This window comes from Sparus aurata, chromosome 10, assembly GCF_900880675.1.
Source record: "Sparus aurata chromosome 10, fSpaAur1.1, whole genome shotgun sequence".
NCBI lineage: Eukaryota > Metazoa > Chordata > Actinopteri > Spariformes > Sparidae > Sparus > Sparus aurata.
The window spans coordinates 10,949,686-10,967,131 of NC_044196.1; the positions used below are offsets into that span (position 1 = coordinate 10,949,686).

At 42.9% G+C, this 17,446-nt stretch overlaps 1 protein-coding gene across 1 annotated transcript in view; it reads left to right on the forward strand.

The window, feature by feature from the left end:
* The window catches only part of trpc5a (transient receptor potential cation channel, subfamily C, member 5a), a 120,048-nt gene that overhangs the window by 52,929 nt on the left and 49,673 nt on the right, over positions 1 to 17,446 (forward strand). Inside the window, exons 2-8 of the mRNA XM_030430925.1 lie at positions 1,067 to 1,108; positions 3,660 to 3,762; positions 4,078 to 4,328; positions 8,115 to 8,231; positions 8,326 to 8,388; positions 8,864 to 9,001; positions 9,737 to 9,943. Of these exons, the coding sequence (XP_030286785.1) occupies positions 1,076 to 1,108; positions 3,660 to 3,762; positions 4,078 to 4,328; positions 8,115 to 8,231; positions 8,326 to 8,388; positions 8,864 to 9,001; positions 9,737 to 9,943 (912 nt within the window). The 5' untranslated portion in view covers positions 1,067 to 1,075. The remainder of the gene's footprint in view (positions 1 to 1,066; positions 1,109 to 3,659; positions 3,763 to 4,077; positions 4,329 to 8,114; positions 8,232 to 8,325; positions 8,389 to 8,863; positions 9,002 to 9,736; positions 9,944 to 17,446) is intronic.

A 17,446-nucleotide genomic window follows, 5' to 3' on the forward strand; every position in this document is an offset into this window, starting at 1 on the left:
AGGAAAATGTAAAACAAATCAAAATGCATCCTTCTGTCTACAACGCTCGCTCCCGAAATAAACAAAAAAATGTGGAATGCAATTACAGAGCAATAAGTCGACGTGATGAAAAACCCACACAGATGAATGTAAATGTGCAAACGAGCTGAGCTTCTTTAGGAGGCAGTGGTTCACGGTGGATTACATGCATTAACAAGGCTAGAGCTGCTAATACTGCAGGATGAGGCTTATCCTCGGTCTGTGTGCTGGTTATTGTGCTGCATGTATGTAGAGTCTGCGCTGCCTCGACTGTCGGCCCAACCGTCACTGTCGCTCAGGTTAAAGACACATACTGTAGTCCTGCTGTCTGCTGGTCCGCTGCTAGTCTTCAGACGCCAGACAGAACTGGATGATACTGAAGTTTTTGTCCAGTCTTTAGTCAATTCAATATTCAAATTTAGATCTTAAGTTTAGCTTTAAAAAGTCTGCAAATGGTTTTTTAAGATTTTTACCCCGCCGACACAGGTGTGGGTTGAAATAAAGTCTTGTTGTGTGTCATCCCTTTGTGTCATCGTACTGCAACAGTAATAAAGTTGTCACAATTTAAAGGAAATAAACAAAGTTGATCAATCTCTCAAATAATAAAGGTTTCTGTAAAATCCCCAGTCGTGTCCAGTCCTGCAGACAGCTTTGGTTTACTTGCTGGGATTTTTACCTCTTTTAGTTGTGTGGTTTGTTTGTTTTCTCAGAAACAGCTCGAGTCCCCTAGTTTTTGTCTATATTTGTTAACTGTTAACAAATTGTCACCATTAACAGTAGGCCAAATTAACAGTTATTAATTCATGTTTGCAGTGTTTTAACCCATGTCCAGACAACCATCACTGGATTACTTTGGAACTGATAGAACCTTTAAAACATGATGATTTGTTGGCAGGTTCTGCAGGAGCACACTGCAAGCTTTCAGTGATACATTGCTCTGTTTTGTTGTGTGGACAAGTTTGTTCTTCATTGGCTTCTAGTTATTGTCGTACTGTTGATATTTCTTGGCTTCCGTAGTAACTCTCACTTCTGTCTTTCTTTCTTCTAGACTGGCACGATGAACCCCATGACACAGCTGTACTACAAGAAGGTGAGTCAAAGTGGAAGTCTAGCCTTTTATTGGTCATCACCAAGACGCAGAACTACTACAAAGAGACGCAAAACTACCACAGAGCAATGCAGAACTACCACAAAGAGACACAAAGCTACCACAAAGAGACACACAACTTCCACAAAGAGATACAAAACTACCACAAAGATACAAAACAACCACAAAGAGACGCAAAACTACCACAAAGAGACACACAACTACCACAAAGAGACACAAAACTACCACAAAGACATAAAACAACCACAAAGAGACACAGAACTACCACAAAGACACATAACTACCACAAAGACACAAAACTACCACAAAGAGACACAAAACTACCACAGAGCAATGCAGAATTATGACAAAGAGACACAAAACTACCACAAAGAGACACAAAACTACCACAAAGACACAAAACTACCACAAAGTGACACAAAACTGCCACAGAGCAATGCAGAATTACCACAAAGAGACACAAAACTACCATGAAGAGACACAAAACTACCACAGAGCGACATAGAACTACTACAAGAAGACCCAAAACGACCTGAGAGACAAAAAACTACCAGAAGAAGTACAAAACTACTACAACTAGACACAAAATAACTACAGAGAGACACAGTGTGTATTTTGATATAGTGGCGCTCTGGTTAAGGACAGGTTGACCTTTTCCACGTCTGAGCTCAGGGACGTTGTCTCTTTATCCGACCATCAGAACAGAAAACACACAGAGGATGAAAACAAAGACTCACACCAGATCAAGTCTGTCGCTCTGTTCATCACACTCCTGTTTTCACAGTGTCGACTGATGGTATCCTCCATGTTTGTGTCACATTCACTATTAATATTATTCACTGTAACTTCATGGTTACTTCAGCAGCAGACTCATGTTGTTGTCAACCGTCTTGGCTGTTCAGCTCTGATGTTGACTCTGTTTGGGTTTGGGTTTGGGTTGTAAAACAGAATAACATTTCCAACACTGTGCGAAGAAGTTAGGATGGTTTTGCAGATTTGATGGAGAATTAATAATGCAAATAACCAAACTGATGATTTATTTGACTTCTGAGCCAGTTTGAGCTCTAAAACAAACAGCCAGAATCAAACATTTACAGTTCTAGCCACATGGCTCAGAGAACTGCAGTGTCAGCCCGTCTTTAAAACAGTTTTCTGTCTGATCACAGTTATTAGAACAACGATCACAGACCACTGATCCAGATCCATCTGGTTAATATGGAGCTGAAAGGGACTTTAACTCAACAGCATCTGTTCCTCGCACAGTCCTGCCTAATTGGGACTGAGCGAGCTGATTACCTGTAAAAACTCTGAAGGCTTTTGCTTTTCCTCTGACATGACTGTCCTGATTAATGAGTAGTCCATCAATCTTCACTCATTAAACATGCAGACATTTCTGTATGATAAGGCACCTAAGCACATTTCCCCTGAATATATTAATATATTATAATGAAGGTGTAATGAACAAAAAAGCTTACCTCATTTAAATGTGTGTCAGATCAGTGTGTGTCAGCTGACATCATGTCTCTACCAGCAAACGTCTGCTGTCACATTGTCCTGTATTCACACCAGGAGTGACACCAGAGAATAAACTAATTTACTTTGCAAGTAAATTTGGTACTCTGATGTCCCATCATATTATTGAATTTATTTTTCAATATGGATGTGAAATAAAGATCTTTAAAAAGTCTTACAATCAACCACAAAGAAGCACAAAACAACTACAAAGAGACAGAATGATAACAGACACAAAAGTACAACAAAGAGACACAAAGAGACAAATAGCTAATACAAAGTGACACAGGAGACATGCAGCTACTATAAAAAGACACAACGAGGCATTAAACTACTGCAAACAGACACAAAGAGACATAGAGCTACTGCAAAGAGACATAAAGCTACTACAAAGAGACACAAAGAGACACAAAGACCAATAACGCTACTGCAAAGAGACACACAGAAATATGACGCTACTACAAAGAGACATAAAGCTGCTACAAGGAGATATACAGCTACTACAAAGAGACATAAAGCTACTACAAAGAGATACACAGACACATGACGCTACTACAAAGAGATGTAAAGCTACTACAGAGAGACATAAAGCTACTACTAAGACATGTACAGCTACTACAAAGAGACGTAAAGCTACTACAGAGAGACATAAAGCTACTACAGAGAGATATAAAGCTACTACAAAGAGACGTAAAGCTACTACAAAGAGACGCAAAGCTACTACGGAGAGACATAAAGCTACTACAAAGGGACATAAAGCTCCTAAATAGAGACATAAAGCTACTACAAAGAGACACACAGACACATAAAGCTACTACAAAGAGACATAAAGAGACGTTACGCTACTGCAAGTGACACAAAAACCTCAAAAAAGACACAGAGACACATAATGCTACCAAAAAGAGACCTTCTGTGGTTCAGATCCAGCTCCCTTTTTTATGGAAACCTGCTGTTACAGATAACAAAATAAATCCCTTGCACAGTCATGACCATATTGTATTTTCTCTTGTTTGTGTTTCAGGCGACATACTCGCCGTACCGCGACCGCATCCCGCTTCAGATCGTGCGGGCTGAGGTGGAGCTGTCTGCTGAGGAGAGGGCCTACCTCACCGCTGTGGAGAAAGGTACACTTCATCTTTATTACCTCCATTCTGCTGATCGTATGGCCACCGACATCCTGCTGAGTCAGGGTGTTTCAGATGGTTGAACAGCAGCAGCGGCCGGTCGGTCAGACTCTGCTGCAGCTGACCGCTCACAGGTGTTCAACTCTGCAACAGCTGACGTTTGTCCTTGAACAAGATGCTGAAACCCAAACTGTTCCCTCAGTGGGACAACCTGCTCTGTCTTTACACTCTCAGTGATATGAACCAAATGAATGCTGCAGAAAGAAAACCATCACCACTCTGCCTTGACATCCATCGTCTTTTCTGTCTCTCCAGGCGACTACGCGGGTGTCAAACACGCCCTGCGTGAGGCCGAGGTCTACTACAACATGGACGTGAACTGCCTGGACCCGCTGGGCCGCAGCGCGCTGCTCATCGCCATCGAGAACGAGAACCTGGAGATCATGGAGCTGCTGCTGGACCACGGCATCCACACGGGCGACGCCCTGCTCTACGCCATCAGGAAGGAGGTGGTGGGCGCCGTGGAGCTGCTGCTGTCACACAGGAGGCCTAGTGGCGAGAAGCAGGTGTGTATGTGTGTGTGTGTGTGTGTGTGTGTTTTAACAAAAGGATGTATGTTAATCTGTCGCAGCCAGACGGATTCACGCAGCACGTGTTTGCATTTACTCATCCGTTAAAGTGCATCCATGTGCGTTTTATATCTGTGTGTGTGTGTGTGTGTGTGTGTGTGTGTGTGTGTGTGTGTGTGTGTGTGTGATAATGAGTAGTACATCCATTCACTGTAATGCCACATTTAGCTGAGAGAGGAAAATTAACCAGCTCGTTTCATAGAGACACTGTGAAACAGGATTTAGAGACAGACAGTACATTTGTCTGCAGTGTGTGTGTGTGTGTGTGTGTGTGTGTGTGTGTGTGTGTGTGTGTGTGTGTGTGTGTGAAAGCACATGTTGCTCAGCTCAGTTAGCATGTAGGTGTTCTGGGATGACCGAGGAGGAGAGATGAGGTGAAAGTGAAAGGAAGTGAAAGAGATTTACAAAAATCAGAAGGGAGAAGAGATGAAGATGAAGAGGAGGAGGGATGAAGAGCGAGTGAGAGACATTAGATCTATGAAGAGAGAGAGAGAGAGAGAGGAGATATTTTCATATAAAGATAAAGATAAGAGAGCAGAAACACACACTTCTTCTTCTTCTTCCTCTACATTAATTCTTGGACCACGAGAGGCTGTGAGGTTCAGCGTCACCATGGCAACCAACCCTTGGCCGAAAAAGCAGAGGATTGTGGGAAGGTTTTCTTTTTTTTTTTTTTTTTTGGTCGCCTCTCAGTTGGACGAGGATGGGAACAAAATCTGCTTCTTGATGTGTTTCTGTTTCTGTTCTCTCAGCTCGTCTACGATCTGTAAGACAGAAAATGTAAATAAATTAACATATTTAGTTTATACTGTTTCATCATCATGTATAGATTATCGTGCACAGGCTGAATTGTGACATTAGCATTTAGAACATTTACATTTACACATCGAACAGTCCACTCTTTCAGGACTGCTCTGTATTATTTTATACATACAGAATATACAGAATCCAGAAAAGCATAAAACATTTACAGGACTTTTTAAAATCACATTAGCGGGATGAGAGTCACATCTGGATTTACACTTTTTCTTTCCATCACAAATTTGACATTTTTACTGATCTGGATAAAAAAATTGGGTTTAGATTATTTGTGTTAAACAGAAAAAGTTTGTTTGTGAACAGATAAAAACCAACAACTGCATCACTCTCAGTTAACGAGGCGGTGTGTGTGTGTGTGTGTGTGTGTGTGTGTGTGTGTGTGTGTGTGTGTGTTTGTGTGTGTTTGCATGTGATGCCTATATTAAGAACAGTGTGTTTGTGTGTGTGTGTGTGTGTGTGTGTGTGTGTGTGCTCTCTCAGCTGACAGGTAGAGTCGATGCCTTTTATCTTCTCTTGGCGAGCAAATCTGTTGACCTTTCTGCCGTCACTCTCCATCTGACTCAGTCTGACTCCCCCTCTCTCTTTTATTACCTCTCTGCATCCTCCCTCCTAACTCCCCTTGTTTCATCTGTCCTCCCTTTCTCGCTCCCTCTTTCTCTCCCTCTTTCTCTCCCTCCCTCACCCACTCTCCGATTAACTACGACCAAGCGCACTTTTTCTACATCGCCAGTTTGCTAGGAATGGAAGGAATGAGGCCGCAACGCCAGAAAGGAAGGAAGGTAGGAAGGAAGGAGGTAGTTCCAGAGATAGGGAGCTGATGCAGATGAGGAAGACGGTTGTTGAGGCTCTTCTCACACTTCCTTTGATGTGTGAAGTGTGTGAAAACAGATTATGTGTGCATGTGTGTGTGTGTATGTGTGTGTGTGTGTGTTGTGTTGCTGGAGTCGACGATCTTTTCTGGTTGTTTTGATCGGTGCATAAAATCTGCAGATCCAAATGTTCCCCGTCACTTCTGATTTTAGAGTAAATTTGATGTTTACTGCATTCATTTCTACTTTTAAAAAAAAAGAAATCAATAATGCAAAAACTACGACAGAGAAGTAGTTTGATCTTCATCTTTCATCTGACTCCGAGGGGCGGTTTGATCTGCAGTTACAGTAAATCAGAAAGTTTCCTTTGTGGCTTTTCTTCTTCTCTTTTCTCTCTCACACTTCAAAGGATCTGTGCTGAGGAAGTACAAGAGCAATTTTGAGATATTTTATGCTGTTTTATACCTTTACTCCACCACGGCTCAGAGGCTAATATTGTATTTTTCTTTTCTCCTCAACATTCATCTGTATTTCAGGAAAGATAAGCAAACATGATACATTAAATAGCTATTGAGCTCTTAGTTCTTCGAGCACGTAATCCATTCTTGGACATGTTGTCACACTGCACCACAAACTTTGATTTTAAAGGTGCACTGTGTCAGAATTCTAATCAGAGTCACAGTCGCAGAGATATCTACTGAAGTTAGCATGCTAACCAGCTAGCTCGTCCCGGTCTTTTTAGCCCTGTGGTAGCAATGTAAACACAAACACTCCCCTGATCCTTCCTGAGCTTCCATCCAGTCCGGACCGCTAGCTACATGGCTAATTAAACAAGCTAACAGCAGCTACAGTTTGGAAAGAGTTAGCAGTTACTCTCGTGCTGCCCCCTGTGATTTGAGTGTGAACATTTCAGTTGGCCAATATTGAACCTTTAATGCATTAACATGTACAAAAGAGTTGAGATGTGTGACTGTTTTCAGTTCTACAAACAACTCTACTCATTTAAAATCTGCAGACAATCTAAGGATAGTCTCTAGAAAGTCTGTGAAAAATCTGTAGAAAGTCTGTAGATAGTTTCTAGAAAATCTTTGGAAAATCTTTAGAAAAATCTGTGAAAAGTCTCCAGACAACCTCAGGAAAATCTGTAAAAAAGTCTGTAGAAAGTCAGTTAAAAATGTCTAAAGGAAGTCTGTCGAAAATGTGTAGAAATTCTGTCAAAAGTCTGTAGAAAATCTTTACAAAATCTTTGGAAAGTTTCTAGAAATCTGTGGAAAATCTTTACAAAATCTTTGGAAAGTTTCTAGAAAATCTGTGGAAAATCTTTACAAAATCGTTTCTAGAAAATCTGTGGAAAGTCTGAAGAAAGTCTGTAGAAAAGGTTTCTGCAGGAGGTCAGATGAGGAGGGAGGATGTAAGATGAGTCATCCTATGTCCTTAGACCCCGCGTTTTGATTGAGGAGAAACTTTTAATAGGGGGAAAGTAAAGATGGAAGAAACCTCATGAAGAGCCACAGAGGAAGGATCGCCTCTCGCAGGACGGACATCCAATAGATCTCCATGTGTTTAAACTAATACGCTGTAGATTCAATTTGGCCAATGGTTTGGAGCAGGTTTTGGGCTCAAAGCGGCAAATAAACTGTTTCTGTGCCTTTAAACTCTGTTTAGTATAATGAATCCATTATTCTCTCTCCCGTCCACCTTTAGTGACGCACCACCTGGTTTCCACTTGGCAATAAAATCCCTCGTTCCTTCTCTGCAGCAGCTGTTCAGAGTCGTTTCAGCGAGGGTTATAATGAGGTCTGGAGAGGAAGTGACTTTAAATAAATGTACCTCTGCAGGAAACTGCTTCTGTCGAACACTTTGCTCTAATTCAATTTGTTTTTAATCTGATTCAGGAGAGTTTAATTTGACTCATCGTTCGGCTAATTTGTCTTCTGTTCTCAGCTGTTCCTCATTTTAATTTTACAAAATAAGATCGAGAGAGTTTTGCATTTTTGTTTTTCTCTCACACAGGAAGCGTTGAACCAGAAATATCAAACAAAAACTTTTTATTTCTTGGTTCATTAAAGAGTTTTGGCTGTTTGTTTGTCTCCAGGTTCCTTCCTTGATGATGGACAGTCAGTTTTCAGAGTTCACCCCAGACATAACTCCCATCATGCTCGCTGCTCACACCAACAACTACGAGATCATCAAGCTCCTCGTCCAGCGGAAGGTGATGACACGATGCGTCAGCAAACCCTTTTATCTTGACTCATTAATTAATTCAGTTATGATTCATCTTTTTATTTTCTTCTTGTTCTGTGCAGGTCACCATCCCCAGACCTCACCAGATCCGATGCGACTGTGTCGAGTGTGTTTCCAGTTCAGAGGTAAGTGAATATTTCTCAGTGTTTGATCTCGCTCTGCAGGAAATCAATTTTAGAATATGCAGTAATTACTCCCATTGGTACATCCAACACGAACATTTAGTTTCAGCACATTTCCTAAATGATTAGAAATCTAACATCTCCGCCATTTCTTCATTTTCCTCCCCTCTTCTCACTTATGAATCTCTGTTCTGCAACGTAAACTACTTTAATAACTCAGTTAGCTTCCAGTATTTGATGAGTTAAGTAAAATGTCAAAATCAGGGTTTTGTAAACTAGTTTTAAGATCGACAGACTCAGTTGAAAGATGAGGCCGATGATGGCAAGATGCAGTACGGGTTTTAATCCTCAGGGCAAAAACTCCTCTTCGACATCCTTGCGATCAAGAATGAATCTTCTTGATATCTTAATATCTTGGTCCTTGGTGCGCAAAAGTTTGACTCTTTGTTTTTCTTTGTTTTATCCTCCTCTTCTGCAGGTCGACAGTCTTCGGCACTCACGGTCTCGACTCAACATCTACAAAGCTCTGGCCTCGCCGTCCCTCATCGCTCTGTCCAGTGAAGATCCCATCCTCACTGCCTTCAGACTGGGCTGGGAACTCAAAGAGCTCAGCAAGGTAAGGATGATATCTCGGCGAAGGTGCGAAGCTCCTCAAAAAGTCCAGTTAGCTTTGCGGACACTCATCAGTGAAGTATTTGGAGCGGGAGTCGGATTGGCCTCATAATTTCTGCCAGTTTTAATTTCCACGATATACAGCTTACAGTGAAATTAAACGAGACGGCAACTTAAAGTGTCACGGTGAAAAGCTGCTCCTGTCAGCAGCTTCACTCCTCCGACCAGCAGCTTCACTCCTCCGACCAGCAGCTTCACTCCTCCAACCAGCAGCTTCACTCCTCCAACCAGCAGCTTCACTCCTCTGACCAGCAGCTTCGCTTCTCCTTGGCATCCATTCATCAAGGGAACTTTCCTGGAGGGATGCCACATCCTGAACAAGGCTGTGAAAACCTCAGAGGAAGCAGCGGCATCCAGTTTGCCTTCCTCCTCTTTATCTCTATAATATACTTTCCCCTTTTTCTTTGCTTTTTTATTCTAGCAGTGTAATCACAGAGCGCCTCACACCTTATCATAATCTCTGATTTTTTTTCCTTCGGGCTAAGAATACGTTTTTATCTCGGGTAACAAGAGGAGAGATTCTCCTCAGACAATGCTCGGTAAATGCTTCAAAAGCACTTTACTTTCGTTGACACCTTATAATTTTTAGTTTTATAAGTAGAACATTTAGTTTTCAACACTTTCAGACAGAGTTGAATGAACGTCAAAGATATAACCTGTATTATCTTCTTCTCCTCAGGTGGAGAACGAGTTTCGTCAGGAGTACGAGGAGCTGTCGCAGCAGTGCAAACGCTTCGCCAAAGACCTTCTGGACCAGGCCCGGAGCTCCAGAGAGCTGGAGACCATCCTGAACCACAGAGACAACGACCAGAGCGAGGAGCTGGACCCCAGACAGTGCCACGACCTGGCCAAGCTCAAACTGGCCATCAAATACCACCAAAAGGAGGTAGGGACCCCACATCTGTCTCTCAAACCCTCTTTAGATGAGACCAGAAACAAACCGTTGTCCTGCTGAAACGACTTTGTTTTCTCCGGTTGCTGAAAAGTTGAGATTCTGACGGAAGACGACCGTTGACCTGGAAGCAGAGATGTTGTCTTTGTGTAGAAATACTGCTGAAAACTGAGAGTATACTTGGTGATTTGAATTATTTATGTATATCTATGACTCTTCGCTGGTGTCAAGGCTTTGTTAGGAAATACCAGCAGACGTGCAGAAGACATAGCCTCACTTTCAGCATGTTAAAGGAGAACGCCGGCCATTTTTAACCCATATCCCTGTTGATGGAGGTTAACGAGAACATTTGCCGCACTATTTACCGAGTATCAGAGCGGCAGCTAAAGCGAACCTATGGGGGCAGACATAACCGAAAGTGAAACTTAAGGATGTCGGCCCCCATAGGTTCGCTTTAGCTGCTGTCCTGATATCTGGTCAATATTGTGCAAAAAATTCACGTTATTTTTCCTACAGACAGCACTCGGTAACCTCAATCAGCCGGGATATGGGTTAACAACGGCCAACGTTCTCCTTTAAGGTGTGTATGTCAAGAACCAGCATGTGGATCTATGGGAACCACAATCATGAAGGTACCTCGGAGATTTATTTGCTTTCATTCGTTGGGGCAACATAAAACTTGTTGTCCATATATATGTGGCACAATCTCACTGGTATACGGTTATTTGAGGATCATGGACCAGAACCATCTGCCCCAGTTACATCTATTAAAACACACTCGTACTCAGACACAGTACAACATTTCCTCGTCTTTGTTGAATTGAGGGATTTTTGTTGCGCTCCTCGTGGGACTTGTCGGAGCAGAGTGAGACTTCAAGAGGGTCTCTGCAGTAGGAAACAGAAATAGAGTGGAAAACAGACGGAGGGCAGGTGAGAAAAGATGGAGGATGAAACGGGGCGGGTGGAGGGGGGTGGGGGGTGGAAGCATCGGACCGGGTGAGATAATGAGCTGGAGCAACTGCGAGCGGAGACGAGGACGAGAGATTTAATGGGACAGAACCAGAGAAGGATGTAGAGCTGCAGGGACGAAACTGGCGCATGAGCGAGAAAGAGACGGAGATTTGATGGGATGGAGTGAGAGAAGAAACAGAGTTAGAAAAGCCCCGAGGCCATCTCTGTCTCTCCTCGCCCGCCCGCCTGTCTGTTCGCGGCTGTTTCAGGCTTTTCAGGCGACAGAGGGATACCGCCAGACGGATGTGAGGGATGACAGCAGCCACGGGATGATACGTAGACGGTCGGCGAGGAGATAAGAGCAGGAAGTGAAGTGCTTTCTGTCTCTAGAGGAGGAAGAGGTGACGAAGGCAAAGATCTGGAGAGGGAGATAGACAGAGGGAGTGCGAGACGGACATGTTTCCTCTCGGGGGCAGAGACGAGTTTGCGCCAAGTCGAAATGTTATATTTTCACCTCACATGTGCTTTTTTTAACAGTTATGCACTCTTTTCTTCAGTACAAAATAAAAATTACAAAAGAATATCGACACTAGGCTGGTTAGCAGTGTAAAGTAGTCGACTCTCAATTGTTAAGTTTTGTCCAAATTAAAAGTTATATATTTTATGCTAACATGCTAAAATGCTAAAAACATTCTACATATTAGCCTCCATCCTAACTGTTTTCATGTTAACACTTTGACTGCTAGCATGTTATCATAGGCTGTATTCATCTGTTAACATGCATAACAATAGCCTACATGCTAATAAGCCAACATAGCCTACTTAGCCTAATGTTGGCACATGCAACAGCCTAATTTCGAGTAAGTTAACCTGCTAGCTAACCTGCTAACTAATGAACTAACTAGCTGAATCTCCTGACTGTGATCATGTTAGCATGCTAACTGTAAATGTGTTGACATGCTAATATTTTGAAAGTTGGCAAATGCTAATTGTGATCATGTGCAGCTAACAAACAAGCACCCTGTCATGAAAGCCAAGAATAGAATTGATTACATTTTATTGATAGGCTACAGAAAGCGATTGCTGACTCTGCTTAATTGTTTACCGATTCTCTTATTGATTCCTGATCAGTTTGAGCCCAGCTGCCTGTAGCAATCGGTTCATATATTTTCTCAATCAAAGTAGAAAATCTGCAAAGCTTGTTGCTAATATTATCTGGACTGTTTCTTCCTCTCCACCGTGGCTCGTCGTTATTGAAAGTGTCTTTGTTTTGTAGCAGCAACTGTCAGAAAAACACACTGATATTGATAGAAAAACAAATTGATAAGCTCGGAGGACAATTTGAAACCAGATTTTGACAGTTTTGGATCTCGACTGCCGTCCCAGGATACAATCAGACAACAGAGTTTGTGTGTAAACTGACTCAACATCAGCACATTTTCACTTTCGGCTAACACCCGTAAGCATCAGAGGCTTTTGGAGGGACAGATAGAGGATGTTAGATGACTTTTTCCACCTTTTTAAAGGTTTAGCGATGCAGCAGAAGATAAAGATGATGGATCAGGGAAGAAGATGGATGGAGGGGAGGGTAGTGCTTCCCTCGGGCTGAAGGATTTAGGAGGATGGAGGGATGGATCACCTGGGGAGGAGACGGGACATAGGTGGAGATTTAGGATGATCTTTATATCCTCTGCTGTGGTGGTCGATGGATGAGGTGAAAGGGAGGAAGAGAAGAACTGCTAACTCGCCCTCGTGTTGTAGTGATTTAATACGTAACTCGGTGAAGAGGCAGAGGCAGCGGTGGAGGGAGATGACTGGAGAAATTAGCATATAAATTGGGAACTTCTAAAAAAGAATAAGAGACGCTTTAAATAGATTATTCAATGTGCAGCTTAAACATCAGCTCCTCATTGGCCGGGATGTTTTCTATTACAGCTCAGAGTCGGTGAGCGGCGATGGTTTTGGATTTTATTGATCTCTGTGTGTGTTTTGACATCGATGTACAGCAATAAGTGGGTCAGTACTTCCTGTTAACGTATACAAACCCATCCTAACGTATCAGCAACTTGATGATCACTTTCAGCTTTCAGAAACTAAAGGTTATCACTGCGCTCGCTCTAAAGATGCACCATCAAACCGGGCTGAGGTTCTCGTTGGCTGACCCGTCTGTGGCTCAACCAGTCTGCTAGATTTAGTTCACATGTTGCGATCGTCGCACGTAGAAGCTGGCACTGATCCGCCTCTGATCCGGGACTTTTTGTCAATAATCTCCAAAAACTGAAGATCTAAATATCTGAATAAGGCGTCACAATATGCTGGAGTTAGTGTCTTGTACTTGTGCTGGACTCTGAAGTGTTTTGAAGGATCTTTATTAGCTTTGTAAATACGAACAGCTGCAACATGATCGCATCTCGAGTCTCCAACAGAATAACTGTGAATGTGCCGGTTTGTTTATTTCAGGATTGTTCGCGGCACAGATGGATTTATTAGGGATCATGGATACAAGCTTTAGGGGAGCTCAGCCCCGTCTCCTGTACTCCGCTCACATGCAGCAGCAAAAGAAAACGTTGAGGGCAAAGTGATGAAGCCTTTAACAGAAGCGTTGTCTGCAAACGGCAAAATATTGGATAACGATGCTTTTAAGTTGTTGCCTCTACCATTACTGTTCTTGCAAAAACAATATCTGCAGGAAGCAACTCGTGAATTATTAAAAGATCTTTGTGTTTGTGTTGAGACACTCTCAATCTTTCCCTAAACTTAACGAAAGACTGGACGGCTGGCAAAGACTTGATGTCTTGTTAAGTCCGACATTTCCAGGCAGCAAAACGATGGTACAGTCTATAAACATGATTTCTAGGAGACAGGAAATGCAGTGTAAGACCAATCTTTTGTAAGAATGACAGAGAAATACATCTCGATCCATGTGCATAATCCTCTGGTGCCAGCCTCGTCATTATCTCAACGATCGGTCACAGTTCATGTCTCTTTCCAGATTCTGCACCTCAGACGCTAATTAAATTTCCGCCCCGCTTTCTTTGGATTCGACTCACAGAAACAGAGAGAAACGCGACTTCTTCACTGTGTTTCTCTTCCATCCACTACACCTTGCTGGGAGGTATAATTGGCTGCAGCTCCGGCAGAGCGCCTCCTCTGAGCGAGACTCACACAAGAGAACCAAGAAAAGTCGTATTTCTCAAAACATCCCGTGGCGTCGTGGAAACTCTCGGTCCTAAAATAAGACATGTTCTCAAATTTAGACCGAGGGGAGGAAAATAAAGAGGGCGATGAGAAGATGTAAGGAGCGAGAACAGGAACAGGAAACAGGGAGGAAAGAGAGAGTTGTCAGCCGTTAATACGATGTTCTGAAACTGTGACAGGAAGACGGAGCGATGAAGAGGAAGAGGGATGTTCAAAATATGTTTCTGACACTCTGGCAGCTTCTGAGTGGGAGATACAAATTGTCCTTCATGCTGGAAATACTATGCAGCGCTATTTATGTTATCAGCACATGAAATAACTCTTCAGTTTTGATGATGATTGTCTGAATACTGTAGTTAAGGACAGTGGTGTGCACGGGGGGATTGCCCTCCCCTCGTGGTCCAAATGTTGAAAAATGCGTGCTAAAGTGCCCTCTTGGGAGCCAAAACGCATGCTAAAGTGCCCTCTTGGTTGGCAAAGCACACTGAAGTGCCCCCTTGGCTGGTTAAAACACGATAAACTGCCCTCTTGGGAGCCAATAAGTGCGCTAAAGTGCCCTCTTGGGTGGCGAAAATGCATGCTAAAGTGCCTTCTTGGGAGCCAAAACACGTGCTAAAGTGCCCTCTTGGTTGGCAAAACGCGCGCTAAAGTGCCCTCTTGGTTGGCAAAACACACTTAACTGCCCCCTTGGCTGGTTAAAACATGATGAACTGCCCTCTTGGGAGCCAATACGTGTGCTAAAGTGCCCTCTTGGGTGGCAAAACACACTAAACTGCCCCCTTGGCTGGTTAAAACATGATAAACTGCCCTCTTGGGAGCCAAAACGCGCGCTAAAGTGCTCTCTTGGTTGGCAAAACACACTAAACTGCCCCCTTGGCTGATTAAAACATGATAAACTGCCCTCTTAGGAGCCAAAATGCATGCTTAAGTGTCCTCTTGGGAGCCAATATGCGTGCTGAAGTGCCCTCTTGGTTGGCAAAACACACTAAACTGCCCCCTTGGCTGGTTATAACATGATAAACTGCCCTCTTCAGTGGCAAGAACACGCTGTATGTGCCCTTTTTTTTCTTTTCACCCCTGCCCTTCAAAAAGTCTGTGCACGCCACTGGTTAAGGACTTTTTTGAGTTACTTGTAGTTGCAACCTTTTCAAAATAAAACCACAGCAGGCAGATAAAAATCAACAAACAATTAAACAGCCTCAATAAAAAACTGTCTTCTCTTCTTCCTGAATATCCAGTAGATCCATTTCAATAAAACATTTAATCCAACACACAGTAGTATCTGATGCATAAACAGCATTTCTGAATGCTTTTGTAGAAGCGTATATGTCTGACCCGAAGCCTGCAACAGCCAGTGAGTGATTTCATAGCCAATGAGGTTGCAAAACCACGAATATATAATTTTTAATGGGCTTTAAAGCTCAAAGCGTTGACATTTATACAATTTTATGCAACTTTGCTCCTTGTTTTGGCTGTTTTTTCAACTGAAACCACTTGTTTTTGAAAAATGTACTTGCTTAAAGTTAGTGTAAATAAGGAAATAAGTCTGTTTACTTAGAAAAACATGTGACATTATTATCAACTTTGTGGACTCATTGTGTTTTCCAGCTAAAATGGGGCATGTACAGCTATTATTAGCATCTTAATTTTGAATAAATGAGATATTCAGACAAGAAGCAGAAAAAGGAAATTCTCAAATAAAGTACAAGTTGTTGTACAAGTGAAGCCGCGTCCGTGAACGTGGTTTTGATCTGGTATGTAAACTCTTAACGTCTCTCTGCAGTCTTAAAGTCTGCAGGCTACAGATGCTCCGACAAATGTGCCTCTCGTTTGGCAGAATCGTCTCACATAAGCTTTTCTTTTCGTGCCAATAAAAGTCGCTGAAGTGACGGAAACAGACGCTGAGAGTAAATGTGAGGGATGAACAGAAGAAAAAGATGGAGAGAGACAGCTGTCAGCAACGATCAGCCGTATTGTGAAGCGTTTGTTGGAGTGAGAGACGGAGAGGGAGGTTCAGATGTCAACAGGGAAGTACAAGTACCTCGAATGTGTACAATAGTGGAGTAAATGTACTTCGATCTAGGTCGTCTACAGGTTGTGTGTTACTTCCTTTACCTTCATCATGGTGAATGTGATGAAGATGAGTCTGTGTGGACGTCATCAGAGATCTGATGACAGAACAAAGAAGCTCTAGAGATGCAGAAAATGCAGCGTGGGAGACAAAGAAGCTGGAGACTTGATTTAAAACATGCAACAAGTTCGTCCAGCATCATCCAAGCTTCCAGAAGTGTGTGAAGTTGATTTGAACAATGTTGTTTTCATCCTCTTCACTGCTGAAAGCTAAAAGCGTCACAACATTCACGGACATCAGAATGTAGTCTTCTTCCTCGTCTGTGGCTGGAGCTTTTATTTTGGAGGGCAGTCTGTGCTGCCAGCTGGATGCAGGCAGGCCCGCCGGGCCTATGGACGCCATGACAACAACAGATGTTGACAAACAAACAGACGCCACATTAGCCCCTCCAGATGCCCTGCGTGTGTGTGTTTGTGTGTGTGTGTGTGTGTGTATTGTTTGTCCTTTTGCCTCGCATTTATGAAATGTTATCTTTCACTTTGTGTGTGTGTTTGTGTGTGTGTTTGTGTGTGTGTGTCTCAGGAGGCAGTTGACGAACACTGTCAGGACACTTATGTAATCCTTCCACGTGCTGCAACCTCTTCTTCTCTTCCTCTTTCTCTCTCTGTCTCTTCTTCTCTTCTTGTTTCTCTCTCCGTCTCTTCTTATCTTCCTGCTTCTCTCGCCGTCTTTGTTTGTTGTGTTTCCTCCCTCTTCACGTCTCTCTACCTCTTGTTAACCTCCTCTTAGCTCTCGGCTTTGTTCCATTATTTGTCTTCTATAGTGTGTGTGTGTGTGTGTGTGTGTGTGTGTGTGTGTGTGTGTGTGTGTGTGTGTTCATGCCTCTTTATGCATGTACTTGTGTGTGTCGGTGTGTGTGATGGAGGTCGAGGTGTCGCACACTAAGTGCTGCCACAGTGTTTCACCAACACCAGGCTTTCAGACGCAATTATGTAACGCTGTGTGTGTGTGTGTGTGTGTGTGTGTGTGTGTGTGTGTGTCTCACACACGTACATAAACATGATCGTCCACACATACATGAATTGTTAACTCTCAGTACTTCAGTTGTCTCTGCTGCTCCAAATCAAAGCGTTTCTAAGAAAAGATGCAGTTTGATGTTGATGTGAAGAAGCTCGGCATCATGGGAGTTGTTGTCTTCTGGCTTTTCTCCCCTTCTCATCTCCTCTCTTTTATTCTCCTCTTGTTTCCTCCCTCATCTCCCTAGTTTCCTTTCTTCA